The 23241-nt window shown below is 37.4% G+C and overlaps 1 protein-coding gene across 3 annotated transcripts in view; it reads left to right on the top strand.

Moving 5' to 3' along the window:
- LOC110108734 (RNA-binding protein 42) overlaps positions 1–23241 on the top strand; it is a 61199-nt gene that overhangs the window by 32225 nt on the left and 5733 nt on the right. For 2 of the 3 annotated variants that reach the window (XM_028695801.1, XM_020839494.2), the window contains 4 exons: positions 11370–11467; positions 15379–15475; positions 15672–15757; positions 15855–15951. In XM_028695801.1, the coding sequence (XP_028551634.1) occupies positions 11370–11467; positions 15379–15475; positions 15672–15757; positions 15855–15908 (335 nt within the window). In that variant the 3' untranslated portion in view covers positions 15909–15951. Of the gene's footprint in view, positions 1–11369; positions 11468–15378; positions 15476–15671; positions 15758–15854; positions 15952–16679; positions 16933–23241 lie in introns of those variants that run through there. The other variant, XM_028695802.1, reaches the window with a different exon arrangement.

Here is a 23241-nt window from a genome sequence, read left to right as displayed (position 1 = left end):
TTTTGTCATTTTTAATTAAATTATTTATTTAATATAATTTTCAAATAATTTTAATTTAAAAAAAATTATTAATCATTTCTTTAGTAAAAAATTATCGATAATTCTAATTTTAATTTAAATTTTTTTATTAAATGTATGCTCTATGGCTCAAATTCAAGGATGCTCTTAACTCTGGAGTAGTGGACGAGGTTAGTGCGGTGAACAACGGTGAATCCATGGAAAAATATTTGTGGTGAAAAGGAATAATCAAAATCAACTTTTTATTTTCACGATTTCTAATCATTTCCGCCTATATAAAATCTATATAGAGTGTCGAAACTCTGTAGCAAAGCCATGAAATACCTACGAGACGATTATGTGCTGCACCTGAGAATTTAATCGAAGTGCGCAATCAGCTATCCTGATTGAATAAAGCTCTTTGGTGTTCAATGTGATCAACGCTCAGTGCTTGATCAATGGCTCGCCAGGGCTTGGACGCTCGCTACGTTTGCAAGAGTGGCTGTCGACAAGTGTGCGGGATGTTGGGGTCAAACTGCGTTTGACGTGCGCCGTGGGAGGAAGCTGCTGTTGACGCTCGTTGAGCCGCGAGATGTGGGAGTCATATGTGGTTGCTGTTTCGACGCTACTGGAGGGTTCGAGAGATTCACTGTTGTGCTTATAATGAAAAGGTTATGCAATTTTTGTCCAATTATACCTCTGCAATTTGTTTGGTCGACCCAAATATCCAATTAAAAGTTAACAGGAGGACCAAATAGGTCTCGTTTTAAGGAGTCGAGAGACCAAATTGATCTCTCAGAAGGGTTGGGGACCATTTGGGTCCCTCACAAAGAGTTGATAGGTCATTTTGATGATTTTCTCCATTTATAATTGAATTGACCATATGACTTAAGTTGAAGCACTCAAACGAGAAATTCAAGCTTTGAAAAAGTAAATAACTCTCTTTGTACATCATTCACGAGAATGCTTCTACTTAAGAATTTGGTATTTCCATTTCAGTCCCATTTGTTCCACTCTCACCTATATTATTATCATTTTGGCAACTGAAATGCATTCTCCAATAAGCCATTGATGTTATCATGGTCCTTTTTAGTATTGAATGGGATTCATGTGTAATACTAGACGAAATTTCTCCATGACATGGCGACTTAAAGTTGCCCATTTTGAATTCTCTCCATAAAAGATGCGCTTCAATAATTTTGTTTAACAAATACAATTTGCACAATCTTTACAATGACGTAAGATCGTTCTGCACCACTTCTACGAACAAAGCAAAGTCTAGAAACTTTTTTCACTACTTTCTTATGTGGTCTACTTGATCTTGGAGAGTGTTCATCCAACTTATATCTATCATGGGACAAAGCACACAATACTTATGGAGATTGAAATGAAAACAAAATGATCAAGAACATCCATTAAACAAAACGAACCTAATCATAAACATCATTAGATAAACAATAAAAATGACTTATTTATGAAGTTTAGATAGCAGTACGCGTTGATTCAAGGGCATCTAAAGCTAAATGGAAGATAAGGGGCGTGACAAGGTTTGAATGGGTAGTAAGTTTGACAAATTAACCATCTGAATTATATCCCATTTATATATTTAATGACCTTGATGAATATTAGTAACTCAGATTCTCTCAAGAAAAAGCTGAAGGAAAGAATGAGTTGTAATTATAGACAAACTATGAAATTTTGGCCATAACTGAAGTTAAAATTTTAGAGGAATATTGACTTTTAGACATTATAATGATCACCTTGGTAAAATAGTGAAGAACCAGACTTATCCGCATCTTATTTCTCAACATATAATTCAATTTGATTTAAGCTCAATCAACCTTGACTGATTAAGATGCATAAAAAGTTGCTTGCATCAATTAACTTGATGAGAATGGCTTATATGCTATGTTGCACCGATACGGATATGGCGACACGGTTACGACGCGATACGGATACGGGACATGTCAATTCTTAAAAATACAGGATACGGGTACGGCGCGGACACGGCATCATAATTTATAAATCATATATAAAAATTAAGAAAGCAATCAAAGCATAATATTTGAAATTACAAAAAAAACGACAACAACATCATTTGTAGCCTTGTAGCTTATAATATCAAAATATAAGTAAGCATTAAATGTCTAGTACAACAACAAAAGCATAAACATAAATTATCTAGCACATAAAATTTTAACTATTCAATATAAGGAATGATATGATTAGCTTCTTCAGTGGTTTGTCTTTGAACTTCTATATGATCTCAATAAATATCATAGCTTTTAATTCAGGCTCATCAAGTGAAAGATTTGTATTTTCTAATATTCTCATATCATCAAGAGACTCAAGTACATCTCAGAAATGAGAGAACTTTGCTCGCATCCGCGGAAGTAAATACAACGCATCTTTTTTTTTTTTTTCGGATTTCTTTTTGTTTTTCAACGGACACGTGTATCGGATACGCGTGTCCTTTGAAATTAAATAGTATTTTAATTGGATACGTCTTTGGTGTATCTGACACGTATCGGTGGAGTATCGGAGGCGTATCCGTGTATCGGTGTATCGGATACAGCACGCCTTCATAAATAGGTGTATCGGTGCAACATAGCTTATATGTGATGGTACAAACAGATAACCATAAATCAATATTCAGCTCACATTTCGAGTCACTTTAAATGTAAGTATTATGGATTCAAGCTCTCCACAAGTACGATTAAAAGCTTTGAGGATTTTTTCGCGTATTATTTTTTTTTTCTTATTTGAAAGACCTAAAAAACTTCAAATATTTCCTTCTTGACAACTATTGCAAAATCACTTCATAAGCACCTTAAATATTGACATGAATTTTAATGGACGGTATGTTTCAGCTACTAGAAGGTATGAAGATTAAATACATTCAAAGAGTAATATGAAATTTCAACCATTATCCATGCTCATAATCTCTTTTTGCTTTAGTCATGAATGTTCTCACTAGACATTTGTAAGAGGTTGTACCCTACTTTATACTTTTTGCTGATGATATTCTTCTTGTTGATAAGACTAGAGAGGGAGTTGAAGGTAAACTTGAATTATGGAGGTCAACCTTAGAGTCTAAAGGCTTTCTTTTGAGTAGATCTAAAACTGAATATATGGAGTGTAATTTTAGTAATAATATATATAGTGGAGTGATTCCGACTTTGGATGATCAAGTCATTAATAAGAGTACACGTTTTCAATATCTTGGGTCTATTTTTTAGAGTGATGGTGAAATAAATGGAGATATTATTAGTAGAATTCAATTAGGATGGTTAAAGTGGAGAAATGCGTTGGGCTTATTGTGGGACAGAAAAATCCCCTCAAGCTTAAGGGAAAATTCTATAAGATGGTTGTTAGACCTACAATGATTTATGGTGTAGAATATTGACCATTAAAAGTTAAGTGTTGTAGAGATGAGGATGCTCAGATGGATGAGTGGCTTTACTTAGTATACGAAATGAGCATGTACATGAAAATGTTGGTGTAGCTACAGTGGAAGATAAGATTAGAGAGAGTCGCCTTAGATGGTTTGGTCACATTAAACGACGGCCTTCTGATGACCCGGTTAGGAAAGTAGATGTATTATATTTGACTTATGTTAAGAAAGGTAAAGGTAGACCTAAAAAGACTTGGTCAGAAAATATTGGAAATGACCTTTCTTTATTAGATTTAAATGAGAATTTAACTGTTAACATGACACAATGGAGAAAAATGATTCATGTAGCTGCCCCCACTTAGTGGGATAAAGACTTGATGTTGTTGTTGTATCTAATAATGAAAATATTAAATTAATTAAAAATCCAATTTGTGGAATGATTTTTTACATCAAAGATGAATATGATTCCTTAAACATCAATTCTAAATGACAGATACTGTGCTATGTTTCACTAAAAGACCTTGAATAAATGATAGCAACAATTTTTGTGAATATTGTGGGCTCCGAAAATTTGGCCCCGGCCTCCACCCGCACTTATTGTTTTTATTTTCGGCGAGGGAGTTTTAATGAAATAAGTTCTGGGGTAAATTTTGGAAGGCAGATGGGTTTGTAGATAAGACACTACCCAGAGATTTCGCCCTCATTTTGTAAGGACTTTATGATCTGAGTTCTGGTTTCCTATAGGCGTAAGCCCCTATAGTTAATTACCCCTCCCGACCACGAGAGAGAACTTTCGATTAAGGCTAGTCGTCAATCAGATACGTGTTATCTGGCATGTAGTAGTAGCATTGGGTATTGAGATTCGAAAATTTGGAAGTTCAAAGTTTGGGTTGAGATATTTGAGAAAGTTTGAAATTTAAAATAGAAATTTCACCATCTTGCACTTAAAGCGGATGGTAGGGGAATGAATGATGTACTTGATCAAGATCCCATGGTTCCGTCTTCCCGGGCCATCATGGTCCATGGTCTACTTAGTCAGAGGAGGTAGTTGACCCAACCTGACAGAAGGATCCTTGTCGGCAGCCATGGGTTGCTTCGTCTAAGGGAACCTTGTAGACCTGGGGTGAATGTTTGTCTAAAGGGACAAATTTGAACCCACCTTGGCTAACAGAGGGCTTTGTGCCCTATCGATCATATCCTATTGATTCATATCTTAAGGATTTGATGTCATTAAAGAGCGTATTGGCTCTGGCCATAACCGGTATTTCGTGGTGCCATTTGGCGGAAAAACCACTCGGTTTGGAGGGCCCCGGGTCATAACCGTTTATCCTGCGGTGCCATTTGGCGGCAAAATTGATGGTTAGAGGACACGTACCACGTCCTTAGTGGTAGGAGATTGTTTGAGAATGGATCATAGTGATATTTTTGACTAGGCATTTGGCTCTTTGTGAGCTGAAGTAAATTTTAATTTGTCCACCCCGGCAAACTGTTGCGGAGGGTGGATGGATTTTGCTTTAAGTATTTTGTTGTTGGATTTTAGTTTTAAACATCTAAACTTTACATGATCTTTGGGATTTTGGATTTTTGTGGAGTTTATGAGTATTGGACTTTTGTGAAGCATTTGGGATGGAATTTGAAAGTATTTGAATGGAGCTTTGGAATATTCAAAATGGAACCCTCCGGTTGAGATTTGCATTCAACACGGCCATCATCGGGGTGTTTGGGGTCGTTTCTATGTGGCTTTAATGTTGATAGGGGATCGGGTTTCATAGGTTTTGTGCCCTTTGTTGAATGAATTTCTTTTGTTAAAGACCTTGAAGGCCTGATATGAATGTATAAGATAAATATTCCGGTCGATTTCGTGACCGCATATTCATCCGATATCTCGAACCCTGTCTACTCCTATTTACATGCTTAGAAGGATCGGGTTTCATAGGCTTCGTGCCTTTATTTAGTGAATTCTTTTAATTATAGGCCTTGAAGGCCTAATATGAATGTATTAAAACAAATATTCTAGTCGCCACAGCCACATATTTATTTGTTTATTCGAACCTTATCGACTCCTATTGATCTGTATAGGAGGATCGGGTTCGAACTTGAATTCACTTATTGACCCGCGCAACATGCCTAGACGTTACGTGTGTACCAATAACACGCTTGCCAGGGCCCATGTTGGTATCTGGGGGCATTTTATAATTATACATTGTGTCTACTCCTTTATACCTGCTTAGGAGGATCATATTCAAATTTAGTAACCCGCGCAGCATCCCTAGACGTCATGTGTGTACCAATAACACAGTCGCTGGGGCCCATGCAGATATTTGATTACATTTACCCCTTTTGTGTACCTATGTGTATACGAACTACGGTGCACATGCAGGGGTATTCTGAAAATATTTGTAAACGCCTTCTGTCCGCTTGTGTGAATGTTGCGGATCCGGTGGCATGGCGTAGCAGCTTCTGAATATATATGTTCGTTGCTTCGTACAGGTAGACTGTCGTGCACTATTCGTTGCTTTCTGCGGGTGGATTGTAGTGCACTAAATAATCTCCTGCCTTTCGCAGAAGCTCGTAGGAGCTTCTGCATTCGCCACATTTTTATGCATTTTGTTAGAGGTGACACACTAGGTATACAACGAATCTTCTACGATGGCTCATATGGATTCGCGCTTATTGTAGTCATTTGGCATTTTGTTTGCAGATGATGTTTCATTTGTATAGCGGGTCTCTCATTTGTTGCACATCATCCTGTGTTTGATTGTAAGGGATCAATGTATTTGCTCAACACTGAATAGTGACTTATCTCAAAGGTGTCATAATGTTCATTTCCTTCTACTACCATAGCTTGTGAACACTTGTGTTTATCATATACCTACTCATCCACTTTTGAAGGGTCTTTGCCAACGGTCTATAAGAATTTGTATTTGTTGTAGTCCTGCGACATTCCTACTATCACTACTTGTGAGTAAATCAACATGCTTGTTTGCGAATCGACATTGATTGATTTGCTTAGCTTCAAACATATGTGACTGTTGATAAATCATCATATCCACTACATATTTCTTGTATGCATTATGGCCCTTCACAGTTTGCAAGTCTCTTATTGTCCACCAGTTTCATATATTTTATTTTGCATTTAATTTGGATCTTATTATTTTACAAATCATAATATCATTTTAAGTGCAGTTTTGATTTGATATTATCTTAATCCAAACATGAGTTCAATTCAAGTTCAAGTGCATCCCTTGTTCTTGTCAGCTTCGGTCCACATTCAAGTTCACTTCAGTTCGAGTTCGAGTTCATGTTCAAGTACAAGTCTTCTGCAGTCCAAGTCAAATCTTTGCTCAAGTTCAAATGTTCAAGTCTTCGTTCATTTCATTTGATTTGCAAGTTCATTTATTGTTTAACTTGATTTAGAGTCTTTTTATTTGTTCAAATTGTCCACATTTTGTCCAAGTCTTGTCCATGATTCACTGAAAATTTCGGCAGCCTCCCGGCGTCTCCCCCGTTTAGGGGAAAACTACGGGAAACTGGGCCATCCCACCACGCTACTCGAGCGTGTATGGTAGGTGTCGGGAGGACACCGGGCCATACATCTTTCATCCCACCACGCTAAGCGAGCGTGTATGGGGTCTTCAAAAGTAACAGTACGAAGAACACAAGTGAATCTCCTCACCACGCTACAAGAGCGTGTATAGGGCTTACCCACTTCGTCGTATGCGTCGCACTTGGCTCCCTCCTATTGTGCTACGAGAGCGTGTATAGGTGGTTACCCGATAAGCCACAAACGCCGAAAATGGGATTTAAAGTGATTACCCGCCTCGTCGTAGGCAACGCACCGGGTTTCCTCCCACCGTGCTACGAGAGTGCGTATAGGGGGTTTGCCGGTCCGTTGCAAATGACGAGAATGAGAATCTGAGTTTTAGGTGATTACCCACCTCGTTGTAGGTGTCGCACCGGGCTCCCTCCTACCGTGCTACGGGAGCGCGTATAGGGGGTTCCCTGGTCCGCCACAAACGACGAGAATAGGAAATCTGAGTTTTGGAGATTATACCTTCGGGGTCGGCGATAATGAGGTAGAAGTGTACAAAAATATATTACAAGGTGCACAAAATCATCTTTAATCCCCCTTTTTTTTTTTTTCTTACAACAATAACAATGACAACAATAATACTAAGTAGCTATTAAGATGTTAAAAAAAAAAGCATCCATAAACAATGATGATTAACATATCCAAAATAAGGTAGTAAAACACATAAAATAAACAGAAGACAGGAAACTCATTGCTTGGTTATATGGGTATGAGTTTTGGGCTGATTTCAAGGAAACAAATTTGCTGTTTGAGGGATGAGGGCTGTTCTAAGTAGAGGTGGGCTTCTCTAGTGAAGTGGAATGAGGTAGTGGATTGTTTGGACTGAATTGGTTTAGGTTTGTAGGCGGAATGTAGCAGATTTAGAAGGTTTATGTAGTGGGCTGCTGTAGGTGATTTAGAGGAGTTATGTAGTGAACTGGATTGTTGGGATTTAAAGTTTGTGGACTGTTGTTTGAAGATGTAATGGGCCGCTGTTTGGGCTTCAACAGTGGGTTGAATCAGTAACTTCAATAGGCTCTCCATACTCTGGCTCAAATACACTACCAGTTGCATCCTGTGCAATGCCTTCAATTGATAGAGAATGTACTGAAGAAGATAAGTCTTCAATAATTAAAAACAATTCTCTGGATGAAGAAGCCTTCTTCCACCAACATGTTCTATAGGGATAATGCTTGTTCCCTTCCTCCCAGCACTTATTTAAACGATTGCTGTTGGGATGTGTTTATGCCAACATTGGAGACAGTTGGGAATAAGAATTGCTCATTCTCATTATAATTCATTATACTGTAATCAATTGGTGCATTGTTCTGTGATCTGATAGTTAGTTCTAGGAGCACTTTTGGGAATTTAACACCTGTTTAGAGCACCAATTTCTCCATTAACAATAGAAATGCACAATGAATTTCTATTAACATCCATGGGATCGGCCACACTCAGCTCCCTCTATTTTAATTCCAGCCGCATTGTGACTCAGCTCGTATTCAGCGTTCGAAGCAGCTTCAATAGTGAGTATCTTTCTATTTGTCGGATGCCAGAGTATTCGGCCTCCATTGAATGCTGAGTGGAGTGGAGTTCAATTGCTTAGGAGCTGGATTGAGCAGCTTCAGCGTTTCTTCAAGCTTGAGGATATGAGGCCGTTTCTTCCAGCTTGAGGATATGGCCTCATCTGTTGATTTTCAAGAAGCATTTGATGTGATTGGAGTTGCTCGTCTGAAGCTGTTTGAAGGAGGCATGAAGACTGGAGGCAATGGAAAACAGCCGCAAGTTGTGGAGCTGTATGCATTTGTTGGCGTGGAATAGAGGGTTGAAGAAGCTTGAGATTTGGTTCGGCTCTGTGAGATTGAACGTGATCTGGTTGTAAGGGACGGAGAGAAGGAAGAGGGGGAGATCTCAGCTGGATGGCTGAAGGAGGCGTTGGAGTTCCAAGTGCTAGCATCGGTTGTGGATGAGAGCTTGGGTGTGAAAGTTGTAGAGAATTGGATAGGAGTTTGCTTGGGGAGCCTTTAGATGGAGCGTGTCCGTTCAGATGAAGCAACGGGCCAGCTGTTATACAAAGCTGGAGTGACTAGGAGCTAGACAAAGCGAGGTGACATACTGATTGGCATTTAATGTATTTGACGCTTTTCCCTCTTTTGGCATCTGTCTTTGCTAAAGAAGATTTAATTTAATAGCCACATTAGTGTATGGTCATTAGGCTTTAATTCAAGAGGACAGCAGTGCCTCATTTGTTCAAAATTGCATCGTTTCACGTGTATTTTCTCGATTTGCGTGCCAACTGCTCCGTTTTGCATGCCAACTGCTTTGTTTTGCCTGTCGATTTTTGTCGAATATCAAAATTGGACAACTTAATAGTGGATTTAGGGTATTTTCGATGTTCCGAACACAACGACGTAGCCCGTTTTACGATCGGACGTCGTTTGAGCAATGTCGAGGATAATTTTTACATGAGACCATCTCGATTTGCGTGCACAACCTCAATTAAACAAATTTGTAATACATTTAGGGCATTTCCTATGTCCCGGTCGCAACAACGCAGTCTGTTTTGCAATCGGACGTCACTTCGCCACTGTCGAGGCTAATTTCTCTCGAAATGCGTGTTGTTTTGAAATTCGTGTCACCCATTAGGATGATTCAAATTGAACAAATAAAATACAGTTTTTGAGTATTTGCAATGTTCTAAACACAATGACGAAGTCCGTTTCGCCATTGGACTTCGTCTGGGCAACCTCGAGGCCTCTTTCCTCGATGTGTACTTTGTCCCGAGATTCATGCCACCAATTCAGATGATTCAAATTAAGCATAGAAAATGTAATTTTTTAGTATTTGCATTGTTCTGAATGCAATGACAAAGTCCGTTTGTCGATCCGACATCATTTGATCAGCCTTGCTCTTTAATCTCGAGTGTCGGTCGTCCCTTTTAACCGATCTCATCTGATTCAACTGCGAGGGGCCTCGACCTAGTAGAATTCGACATCCTGATCGCAACGACGCTGTCCGTTTGGCAATCGGAGGTCGTTTGACCCTTCAAGTGACGTGTGGCGCTAAGGCTCATATCGCTTTATTCATCAGTTTGTGTCTTTTCTCGTGTGGTTTGAGGTATATGGGTCAACAAATATGAATCCCATCAAACCTATCACAGGCATTATCAGTAGGTGTTCCCTTCTACTGTATAGGATCAAAATAATATAAAAAGTGTTCTATGTTTCACAAACTTCTAATAGAAAATAAACTAACATGTTTTCTTGAAGTGCTTAAATTGTTTTAGGTGCTTGCTGAAATTAAAGCTTCTTAGTAAACATCCTTTTGAAACACTAACATACAGGATATAAATGTTGTAATTGAGATTTTTGTAGTATAGTTTTAAGTGTTTTTGTGTTATAGAGAAACACCAAGGTATTGATGTGGACATGATTTGTTTAATTATATATAAGTATCTTAAGAGCATAGATACTTGTAAGTAAATTCTAAAATTTCTGAGGAGTTTAGATGTGAATGAGTGTAAGGAAATAAAGTCAATTATAACCATGTTTAGTGTGATAGGGATAGGAATGCTAAGATGGGTGTACAATTAAATCAATGAAAAAGTAATAAATGATTATATTAGACACATAATATAAGTAGCACCTATGATTTGGGCATGTTGAGTAGAGGATGTCGGATGAAGCACCAATATTACAACAAGTGAATATGTTGAATGATTAAACAGTGAAAGGGGGTAAAATAAATGTAATATAGTTGGAAATATTGCGAAAAAAGAGTAGTACAAAATATATTTAACACTTCTTCCCATAAAACTCAACGGGAATGAATGGAGGAGGATTTATAAAGCCAACTTTAATTGTTGGATAAGGAAGATAGTGAGACATTTCAACTTGTGGGGAAGTCCACATGAATTATTTAAAATTTTTTGTTAAAAATAAGCGCCTTATAGGAAGAGCAACATCTCTTTTCTTACTTGAGTTGTTTTCATGGATAGGAAGATGGAGCAGTGGATTTGTTGGCAGATCTATTGCGTTAGATTTGGTTAATGGGAACTGGCTGTAGTTATGGTTCTTGCTTCCGCACAGAGATGTTAGTAGGCATCTATAATAGTACTTAGAAAACTTGATTCTTGTACAAAAATTGCATGCAACATATTTCACTCTAAACCCATATTAATCAGTATATGTTAAGCTGCTCTTCTTCTTATGGTTGTCAAATTCCAATGTTTATTCCATGCATAAGATCCATTAGTTCAAGAATTTTAAGTTTGTAGAATTGTCTTGAAGCTTCTTTTTATTTTTACATGTTTGTATGTTACATATTCTTAACTCTACTTTAATATACTCACGCAAATATGTTGCTTTTCTTTAATAACTTTCCCATGTGTGCTTGCTCATTTTGCAGATGATTTCCGATTATTTTGTGGAGATCTTGGTAATGAAGTTAATGATGATGTTCTTTCAAAAGCATTTTCTAGGTTTCCATCATTTGCTATGGCGAGGGTAAAGTTCTACTTTTGATTTGCCTGGAAACATTTGTGTTGTGAAAAATTTCTTCTATGCTTGTTACTGTTGAGCTACTTTCAAGTTTCATCTTTTTTTGATGGTTTATTGATGCTTATTAGTTCTATATGGTATATTACTGTAATCTTCTTTGAATCCTTGTACTTAGGATGATATAATTTTTAAAAATTTTAGGTTCTTCGACATTATTCGTGAATAATCCATTCAGCTGACCTGAATGGTTGGGAAATAAAATTGATGTCTACAAAAACTGATGATAAATTGTGAAGAATCCATTACTTAAATGGATCCAATTTTTTCTTTTTTAAAGAAACTCAAGTAAAGTTCTTTGTGTTTCTTAAAACGTCAGGTATTTTTTACATGGTCCCACAACATAGAAAAATAACTCAAAGATTTCTTAGTTTGAGATTTTTATCTGACTTGGATTGAAATGTGAAATAGTTCTTAGATATTTTTTGAAGGACCTTTTTTTTGACCCTATGGACTCTCTAAATTTTGAAGTTCTAACTTGAAAAGTCATCTTGCTTAACCTTTATCTTTTTGTTTTGTTTAGTTAGGAGGGCTGGTCTCTATTCAAACCTTTTATGTCCTAAGTTGCCTAACTTACCACAAGCTTTCTAATTTCATTCTCTTCCAACCTCTCTCATATGCATTGGTGGATTAGATGAGTATAATGTTTTTTGATGGTCAACAAGGTAATTTGGTGTTTTTAGTTGCAGCATCACAACTGGAAACAATCTTATTTGCTTAGTTAACTCACTCCTGCTCCCCCACATGCTAATGAAAAATCACGTTTAACTTATCCCAACAAATTTCCATCTCCTATTCCATTGGCCTCCAAGCCCATCATGAATCATTTCATAATAAATTCTTGTAGAGAATCTATGAATCCATAATATTCTACCCATAGTTTTCCTTTTTTCTTTGAAGGAATATTCAATGGTAATTGATTTATTTCTTCCATAAATTGATTTTTTAAACTTTCTTTTGATCAAAGCTGAGGAATATAAGCACTAATTGCTTCAGAATATCCTCCATGATAAGTCAACGGCAATTACACTTTTACTAGCCCTGTTCACCATAAAAATATATCTTTCATTTCTCTACAGTTGCATTCCTTCTCCATTCCTATTGGTATACCCAATATAACATATCTTATAACATCTATAATAGAATTTTTCCATATTTCAATTTAATTCTCATAAATATGTGAATTTTTTTCTTGTTAATTGTTGCGCTTTCTATTTCTCGCACATTATTTAAAATCCTCAAATTCCATGCTGCAATTCTTAATTTTACACTTTGTTAGCTTGTCACCACATTTCACCACAACTAGGTTAAGTTGTGACATGGTACTTGAGGTGATGTTCTAGTTCATTTCTCAATATATATTATGGCACATCACTTGCATGTAATGTCCAATCCAACTCTTGGCTATTTCCCAATATTGAATTCCATCTTGTTGCGTTAGTTTTGGCAAGCACTGCCAACACTAACGTGTAACTATTGCTATCTTACAAAGTTTGTCTATATATTATGATTGATCATAAATATCAATCCTAACCTTTCTCATTCACAACTTTGAGGCACAACAATAGTTTTATCCATGAACTAATCCAGTGAACCTTTATTGTATAATCATCTGTACTAGATTACAAATATGCCATACATGAAGATGCCATGTTGGTTAGATTCATTTTGTTTGGATGCACAGTCCATAGTTAGATTTGCATATGTAAATTGAAACTTCAAATATTTCCTAACTCTAGTTTTGTAATGAGGGATTGTGAGAGAAAATTGGCCCAACATATTATGGCTCAGCTTGCACCTGTGCAAAATGGCCTTTCAATTGGTCCATTTTAACTACTTATTAAATACTGTGAGTTTAAGTGCCATCCATTACACTACAAAATTGGTGTTTTGTGTTTACATTTTTTAAAATATGAAGGCAAGTATAAAAAAACATGTCTTTTTGCCAAAAAATTGGTGTTTTGTGTTTACATTTTTGAAAATATGAAGTAAGAAACAACATCCATTTCACCAAGATGAAAATGATGATAACCTTGGATAATGAGAAGGAAAAAAGGAGTTTATTGAAATATATGGGCATGCATATCAACTCTATAATAATTGCCTTACTTGCCATGAAATTAAAACCTCTACCTTGCCATCCGCCGATCTATCAGCTCTTTTACCCATTCCTTTACAAATTTGGTAAGATTTGTCTATGGAATTCATTATTGGCCTACCTTCATCAAAAGGATATGATGTCATTTTAGTAGTAATTGACAGTTTTTCCAAATATGCTTGTTTTGGCCCATTATCCCCTATTTATTCCACTTCTTAAGTAGTTGATCTTTTCGCAAATATCGTAGTTAAATTGTATGGCTTCCCCAAAATAATTTTCTCCGAACATGACAACATTTTCTTGAGCCACTTTTGGCGTCGACTTTTTGCCTCGAGTGGCACCACTCTTCACTATTGCAATGCCTATTCACCCTCATACTGATAGACAAACTGATGTCCTCAATCATTATTTTGAACAATATCTTTGTGCATTTACATCAACTACTTCCCAATTATGATCTGCATTCCTTTATTGGGTTGAACTTTGTTATAATACTTCCTTTCATACATCTATGCAAATGACCCCTTTCCAGGCCCTATATGGTCAATTATGTCCATCAATTCCCACATGTATTTGTGATTCTTCTGACATTTATTAACATTTATTATGTACGCTCCTTATTAACAAACCATGAAAACCCTTTTACAACACCTTCGCCAGAATATGTCTCAAGCTCAAAATCGCATGAAACTAATGGAAGATCGCTATAGAAGGGATTTGCAGTTCTCAATAGGAGATCTATTATTGGTTAAACTACAACCCTTCAGGCAAAACTTCATTGTTTGCATAACACATTCCAAATTAGCCAAAATACTTGTAAATTTTTTTCCATTTTATCCTCTCTTTTAATTAAAATTCCAAGTTCCTTCAAGATATGATAATCGCGAACTGAGAGCAGGCTGATTCTAGGTGATCGAACTTTTGACCTCCTAGGATATTCCTTCCCTATGGCTATGTTCGACTGGCAATGGTGGCTTGCAGATTCGAGCATTAGTGGTAGGCTTGGGGGGCGGTCCCTTTCTGAAGAGATAGGCTTTTGAGAATTTGGATGGATCTAAACAAGCTCCTTGTATCTCTTGATGGTGAATTGCTTGACCTTAGCTAGTCACCTCCCTGATTGGGAGTGTTGTGGAGGGCGTGGTGACCATTCAGATCGCGCTCTTATCATTGGGACCTGTTAGGTTACTGTTTTCCTTTATTTATTAGGAACCTATAAGTACCTTATATGGATATGGAGGAGCATACACTATGACTCATGTACTTGAATGTTGGCCATTCCTATTTGATTTTTGATATTAAAAATTGGTACCTGAATTAATTCATTAAGTATAGCAATATAATTTTGAAACTTATTTATAAGACATTTACTGAATTAAGTCCATACTCGACCTTTTCTGTGTTTTTACCTAAAGAAAGATGGATTCTAGGCAGCCAGAACTTTTTTTTTTGGTTCTATAGCCTCTAATTAGAAATTTTCTGGACTTATTTGTCTTTCCGTTCACACAAATTCCTATAATCCAAACACTACTTTAATGTTTAGATCCTTCAATCAAAGTGCACAAATTATGGGTTATGGGTAGAACTCTTGGGTCATTGATTGCATCGCGAATTATTCTCTCAGGCAAGAATTTGAGCTTTGTGCCTTATGATTTTGATTTTAGCTCGTTTTTTCTTTCGTTAGGTGTCTGTTTTTACTGCAGTTTATATGCAATTTGTAGATTTTATTTTCTGATGAAAATTTATAAGTCTTCTGTTGTTCCAGGTGGTGAGAGACAAGAGAACGGGTAAAACCAGGGGTTTTGGATTTGTCAGTTTCACTAATCCTTCTGATCTTGCTGCAGCACTGAAAGAAATGAATGGTGTGTTTAATAAAATGGATTTTCTAACTTTTTTTTTTTTTTGGATCAATTACTTCAATACAATACAACAACAACAACATCAAATATTTATCCCACTACGTGGGATCTGCTACATGAATCCTTTTTCTATTCAATACAATGAATTGAATTTATTTCTATTCATAATTTTATGCATAACTGTGGCAATAAATTGCAGGCAAGTATGTTGGGAACCGGCCTATTAAGTTGCGAAAGAGCAATTGGAAGGAGAGAACTGATGTTGATGCCCAAGAAAGGCAAAAGGCGAGCTTCCCTAGCCATACTAAATTATGTGCTTGTGAGTCTGTTGCTTTTCATGTGATTTTCTCTACTGATAATTTCTCTTTCCTGCTCATTTCAGAACTACCCTCAGAAGAAGCCAAAACCGTTGAAGAAAAGTGTATTGCATAAGTGATTGTATAGGCATCTCAACGATTTGATTACTTCGTCAGCCAAGTGTATGCTGCTGCTTTCTAATATTAGTTTTTGGGTTGTCTAATTTGTTTTAATATTTTTTCCATGGTGAGTATTTTTTGGTAAAGTTAAAATGTCGGAGTAAAATGCCAATTTTTGAAGAAGGTTATTTTATAAAAACGTAACTATTACTATTGCCATTTATAATATTTCTACAATATTATCGTTATAGCATTTGACGATTAGTTTTACGATCATGTTATTTAATTTATGTTAAAATTTGAGCGTGATGTATTTTCAAAAATGCTACTATTATCTCATGTATTATGCCCAAAATCTAATGCATGGTCTAAGAAAGAAGGCATTTCTTCCGTTCTCCCTTTAGTTTATGCATTTTATACCTAATAGATTGCATTTTGTCGTCTGTAATGTTTCTGTAACAATACTTTGATTATCAACACTAGGTCGTAATTCATGGACGTTCAAACGGTCACATTTCCCCTTATTAAAGTTTGTATTGAAAAAGGCAAAAAAAAAAAAAAAAAAAAACAAATTCAGGGGTTTAACCATTTAATGAGTATCGAATTAATATGCAAACTGACATGAGGTCAAGGCCTTTGAGCAAGCCTCAGGCCTCAATCTTTTTATGATGTTTTAGCTGAAAAAATTACTGGTAAATCCATCGCAGGCTTCTAAGCCGTTTTATCTTGTCCTCTATTGTTGTTTAGTGATAGCTGTCCTTGATATGGAGGAATATAAATTGTTTTTTCAGGAAGATAGCGGGAGATAAACACCTTGGATGTAATTGTTGTGGACAAGGTTAGAGCTTGGCTGGCCTATGGAGTGGTTTTGCGGAATACATCTAGATAAAATCAGACGGCAGTTGAGTTTTGTTTTACGATGGAATGCTGGAACTGGCTGTAGGAATTATAATCTTTTTATTGTGGCATGTGAAGATGTGAAGAAGTTAATCTTGAGCTAATCTGAGATAAATCAAATAAAATCTGAGTTTTTATTGATTTTTAGTCAGAGTCAAATTAGTAGCCGTATATTAATGTATCTCCACATTTTTCTATGCATATGCGACAAGTCATGCCAGTAAGCGGTCATTTTCATGCTATCTTCCATCTTCAGTTGAATTTAATAGCCCAGTGTTAAGTGAATTATATCTAATATATGTTGCTAAATTTATGCTTGGGTTTTATTTGGCTTAAAAATCAATAAAATATCAGTGATAACCACAATACAGTAGCTAGGCTTTGTAATGTATAATCATATATGCATATGTTGGTAGGTTCCCAACAAAGGACTCGATTAGGAGGGGCATCAATTGTTCAAAGGGTTCATGACAACGCAAGATAGTAGCTAGCACCATTCCATGACCAAACAATCACTTTCTCATACGTAGATTGTAGCAGGCAGACTCGTTCTGAGAGAGAGATCAAGAATGCAGTCATTCTCAGCGAGTTCTACAAAAGGACTTGCTTAGATTAGTACACACTCTATGGATCACTCTACTCAATCTAAACTGCTCGCCTATAGCAGTTGTTGTTGACCTTTTTTTGGCATTGATCACTAGCTTTGTCTTCCTGCATGTCTTATAGGTTAGTCCATACATTTTTGCACGATAGTGCGACAGTAGGTCGAGTTGCTCACTATCATGCTGTTTCATTTTTGACCTCAGAATTTAATTCTATTGGTCGCATTTTGTTCATAACTATGTTTGGAGACGTGATGATATTGATGGTAATTTGTCAAAGGTTTTCCGTAAATCCATGTGCTCGAAGTTTTCATGCGTAGGATTTTCTCACGTAAATTTTTTTTTTCGGAGCCTCGTCTTGTGAAATGGATTGCACAGTTGCATCCGGATGGTCGAGACAAATCTATTAAGCTCACTCACACTCTAAGCAACCAAGGATTGGTGCACGTTGAAGTAAAAAAAAATAAGATAAGGAATTTTACGAACTTGAAAAAAAAATTAAAATCACATTAAAAAATAGAAATAAAAATTACCTACAAAATAAAAAAAAAATACAATCATGATAAAAAAAATTTCATAAAATGAAAATATAAAACACAACTTTCAAAAATATAAAATTTCTATTTATAAGGATAAAATTAAAAAGTAAAAATACTATGATAAAAAAGGTTAAAAATAATAACAAAAACACATATAATAATAAAATAATAATAATACAAAATAAAAATTTAATGAATTTTAATTAAAAATAAAGAAAAAAAAAGAGAAACAAAATTTAAAAAGAAATTAAATAAAAGTAAAAAAATAAATATATCAATTAAATGAATTCTCTCCCATTTTAAAAACCATCTAAGACACTTCCCATTCAAAAAATAAAATTTCTTAACAAAGTTATGTCCAATTAGACCACCTCATCATAAAAGGACAAAAGTTGTATAACTTTTTTATTCTCTTCTAAGCAAGAATTTGCCAAAATGACATTTAATTGTTGCTCTCACTTATATTTTACAGGCAAAAGCTGAGGAGAATCGTAATCACCTCTTCTTTGAGTGTGACTTCTCCTTTTTTTTTTTTTTTTTTTTTGGTGCCAGGATTGCATCACTTTATGCTTAGACCAACTCTCATTCAAGTATTTGATTTTATTGTCTTCTAATATGGAGAAGGATTCAATAAATTTAATTTGTCTTACAACTTGTTGTACTTTATATTTCTTATGGAGAGAAATGACCAACAGAAGATTTGCTGGAAATTATAATTGTGCAATAATTGTTGGTCGGCTTTTTAAGAATGCTATTTTAGCTAAAATAGTTATATGGAGATCCTATAATGATATTAAACACTTGGTTATATGATAATTTGCTTTGGAGTAATTAGGTCGCCGATGATTCTCGGCTGTCGTCTTTGCTATTTTTTGGATCTTTTCTCTTGACTGATCTGTGAAATTTTGTCTTCCTTTTTGATGGCTTATATTGTAATCTGTGAAGTTGTTTGTAAGTTGTAGGGTGGGATTAGAGACTTTTATGATATTAAACACTTAGTTTTATGAGGATTTGCTTTGGAGGTGTTGGGCTGGCTGTGATTATATGCTGGTGTCATTACATTTTTCTGGATCTGTTCTCTTGATTGGATCTGTGAGTTTTTTCTTCTTCTTCATGGTTGGTTTATATTGCAGCTTGTGCAGTTGTTCATCAGTTGGAGGCTTGGATTAGGGATTATGATGCATTGGTTTAATTCGATTGTGTCCTTTGAATGGTTGGCCCAAAAATCAAATTTTCACTTTGGAAGATGGTTTCAAGCAACAAAGGGACCTGTCTTGTTGCCTCGATATCAGTTCTAGGTGTCCGTTTCTAGCTTTATAAAGGATATGGCCCTCTTCTGAAATATTTTCTGATGTTTTGGATGGATTTATTACCATTCCGAGTCCCTTTGTTTGCGGTTTAGTATTTCTCTCATTAGTTATTAGGTGTCTTTATTTTAAACGTGTTGCTTATTTCTGTTACATAAACTATAAGTTTTTCTTATTTTTCTTACTTTTTCTGCTGTATTTTTACCCATGTATTATTTTCATTATTTAATGTAAATGGGCATGATTGCCTGTAACGATTACAAAAAAAAAAAAACATTTAATAGTGGCTGGACCCCTTTTTTGGGACCGGGTTTCCAATTTCACAGTTCTTTCACAGCTTTCATCTTTTCAATCTGCTTCCTTCACCATCTTTAGTGATAGCTTCATCGCCAATGGACTCAGCTTCATGTTCTACCTCTTTGAAGTTGAGGTGGAGGCAAAAGGATGGGATCATGGAGTTTTGCTTGTAGGTTCAAGCAAAAACTTATGCTGTAAAACCCGAAAAATTTAGATAGGATGCGTTGCACGCATTTCGATTCGCCACGACGAATGTTTAAAATTGCGTAATCAGTTATTGAGGCGTTTTTCGTTCGTGAGGCGAGGCGTAAGCCTCAAGGCGTTTTGAGGCGTAAGCCTCAAAATCAAAAGATTGCGTAAACATAAAATGATAAATTTTTTATATACTAATGAGTAAAATATATAAAACATAAAAAGGCACAAGATATGAAGTAAAATCAAAATATCCCAATAATAAGACAATATGAAATATAATTCAATTCATAAAGAAGCAGACTAATACTAACAACTATTAGTGCAATATATCAAACCCCTAAATATAATGCTTTACTTATTCTACATTAAGAAAACTTATACAAAGCATGCACTCATGAAGAAGTAGATTAATACTAGCAACTATTACTAAAGATGATGAATACGACAATATAGAGGGCAGTCGGGGGTCCAAGGGGGTGCTGCCCCCTGCCGGGGTTCGACCTAACCGGTTAGGTCGCGGGGTCAAGGGGCAGCGCCCTTGCGGGGGTTTCCGAGCATGAACCTAGCGGTACGAAGCATGTACTGAGCATGTACCTAACAATACCGAGCATGCACCGAGCGGTACCGAGCATGTACCTAGTTGTATTGAGCAAGTATCGAGCGGTACCGAGTATGTCCCTAGTAGTACCGAGCATGTATCTAGTGGTACCAAGCATTGTTGTACCGAGTGGTTAGTTGTTTTTTTTTTTTTTAATTTTAGTACCGAGTGGTTAGTTGTTTTTTTTTTTTAATTTTAAGAGGTGGACGCCTCTAAAACATGAGGCGAGGCGCGCCTTGGGGTGCGCCTTAGTGAACTTGAGGCATACGCCTCAATGCCAGCTCTCATTGCGTAGGCTTTGAGGCTTAAAAGTTTAAAATTGAGCTGAGGCGGGCCTCTTATTGCGTAATTTTAACCGCGACGAAGTTAGGTGAAATTTCGAAGTAGTTGGATTTCGATGCAAATAATTTTATTAAAATTCTATGCAAAATTTGATCGAAAAGATATAAAGAACCTATACCTAAATTCGCATGATTTTAAAACTAAAATTAGTCGAAATTAGTTTAAGTACAATTTACCCTTTTTGCCCATTTTACCCTCATGAACTCTTAAGAAAATTAATAGGAGAAGGGGCACATGCGTAAATAGACATTTAAAATTTCTCCCTTAAGCTCCCATCCGCCTAGGGACCGAACCATTCGGTCCCTTGGCTCATTCCTTCGCCGCGCACGTGAGAGAGAGGAGGAAGGGGCGGCGAGATCTCCATGAAGCCGGCCGCCGGCGGCTTTTCTGGCGGTGATTTTAGGGGGAAATCAAAGGGAAAGCTCAATGAAGAGAAAAGGTAAGATCTAAATTTAGAGATCTTTCTTTTTTCTCCAAGATTTTGATAGGAAACACTTGGATTCCCAAGTGTTTCTCACCAAAACTGAAGTAGATCCGATGAAAACTGCTGTCCACAGCAGTTAAACAGCAGTAATCTGCTGTTTACAGCAGAAAAAAACAGCAGGAAACAGGAAAAACGTAGAGAAAAACACAAGTAGAAGCTTGTATTTCACTAGAAAATCAAGGAAAACAGCAAAGATACAATTGATCCTCAATTCGAGAGGAGGATCGATCTCTCCCAAATCTCTAGACGCCGCTAGAGCCCAAAGAAAACCTAACTCTACGAGATCTCAAATTTCAGCCAAATTCCAGATACCCAAACCCTAGCAAAATCAACTATTTAATGCATACAAATCAAAAGGAATTCCCTAAACAGTCCCTACGTTCAAATTTCCCTCTCAAAACGCTAAAAAACGCTTCCTAAAATGCTCTAATGGGCTGGTCGGGCCGATCGATCTCCGCAGGAGGCGGAGATCTGTCGCTCTTTGCGACTTGCCGGTCTTGTGCGGACCGGCTGGACCGGTCTAACAATATTCCCCTCCCAAAAATCCACCTTGTCCTCAAGGTGGAGATATGCTCGTGTTCCGGTGGAGGTGGCTATCCTTGAGGTGACTGAAAATCCTTACTGTATTGCTGAACCAAGGGCTGCACGGAAGGAGGAACATCCCCTCCCTCTTCCAATCTGATCGCATCCAGCCTGTGTTGTCCCACCAGATAATCTTCCCCCACCTCTTGTACGTCCCTAACCATGGTCTTAAGTGATGTGATGGCTTTGGATAGCCCTGCATCTCCCCTTATGACCACCCTTCTCCCATCCACCATTAATTCCATCGTGAGTGCTCTCCAATTGTCCTTGGTTTCCCCCAAGGTCTGCAACCATTTCATCCCCAGGATGACATCCGTACTCCCCAATTCCAAGGGAAGGAAGTCTTCCTTTACATGGATCCCTTGAATCTTCAGTACTACTCCTCGACAGACTCCTCTACCCATCTCCACCTTCCCCATGCCCATCATCACTCCATAGCCTCCGGTATCCACTAACTCTATCCCCAATGACTCCACTATCTGGTTGGAAATAAAATTATGGGTTGCCCCATTGTCAATCAACACAACCACCTCGCGGTCAGCTATCTCTCCTCTCACTTTCATAGTGTGACTCGGGGTGAATCCCACTACAGAGTTGAGGGAGACTTCTGCCACATCCAGGTGCAGCTTCTCCTCCTCCTCATCAGATCTGGTGCTTCCTCCCTCCTCGTCTTCCTCATCTTCACAGACAAGGAGAACCTGAAGAGTTCGGTCCTTGCACCTGTGCTCCGGCATGTACTTCTCATCGCATCTGAAGCACAACCCCTTTGCCCTTTCTCCTGCATCTCCTTCTCTGTCAGCCTCTTGAAATTTTCTCCACTCCCTCCTCTTACTGGCTTATCCCGGGTGGTCTCATTAATGTTGCTTGATGCAGGCCCCTTGGGTGCTAGAAGAGTGGTCGTCGTCCTGTAAGAGCCTCCTGAATGGTTTCCCCGATTCCCTCTTTCAGACTTCTTCTGGTCCTCCACCAACTGGGCCAACTCCATGGCCTTTCCGAGACTCCTTGGCTCCAACACTCTGACTGTTGTTCTTATCTCTGGTTTCAGCCCCTTCATGAAATTCCCTTCCAGGGCTGACTCCGAGATATGATCCAGCCTACTAGCCAGATATTCAAACCTGTCTCGGTAATCTGCCACTGTGCCTTCCTGGGTAAGGGCAAAGAATTGCTCATAGAAGTCTCCTTTCCCATCGGCTCGGAAACGCTCTAGTAAGCATTCTTTGAACTCTCGCCAACTCCGGATGGGCTCCCGTCTGTCACGCCATTGATACCAGGCTAACGCCTTCCCTTCGAGACACAATCCTGCCGCTGTCAGTTTCTCCTCCTCCGTCAACCCGTTGACTGCAAAATACCATTCCACCTTGTAGATATAGCCATGACCATTCTCGCCCTCAAAGATGGGCATTTTCAGTTTCCTTACCTTGGGATCTCCTCCGTACCCTCGGTATCCTCCAAATCCTCCCATTCCTCGAGGCGGAGGTGCTCCCCAAGTATCCCGATCGTCCCTATGACG

Source organism: Dendrobium catenatum, unplaced genomic scaffold (genome assembly GCF_001605985.2).
Source record: "Dendrobium catenatum unplaced genomic scaffold, ASM160598v2 fragScaff_scaffold_675, whole genome shotgun sequence".
In the NCBI taxonomy this organism is placed as follows: domain Eukaryota; kingdom Viridiplantae; phylum Streptophyta; class Magnoliopsida; order Asparagales; family Orchidaceae; genus Dendrobium; species Dendrobium catenatum.
This window is presented reverse-complemented; position numbering and strand designations above follow the sequence as displayed.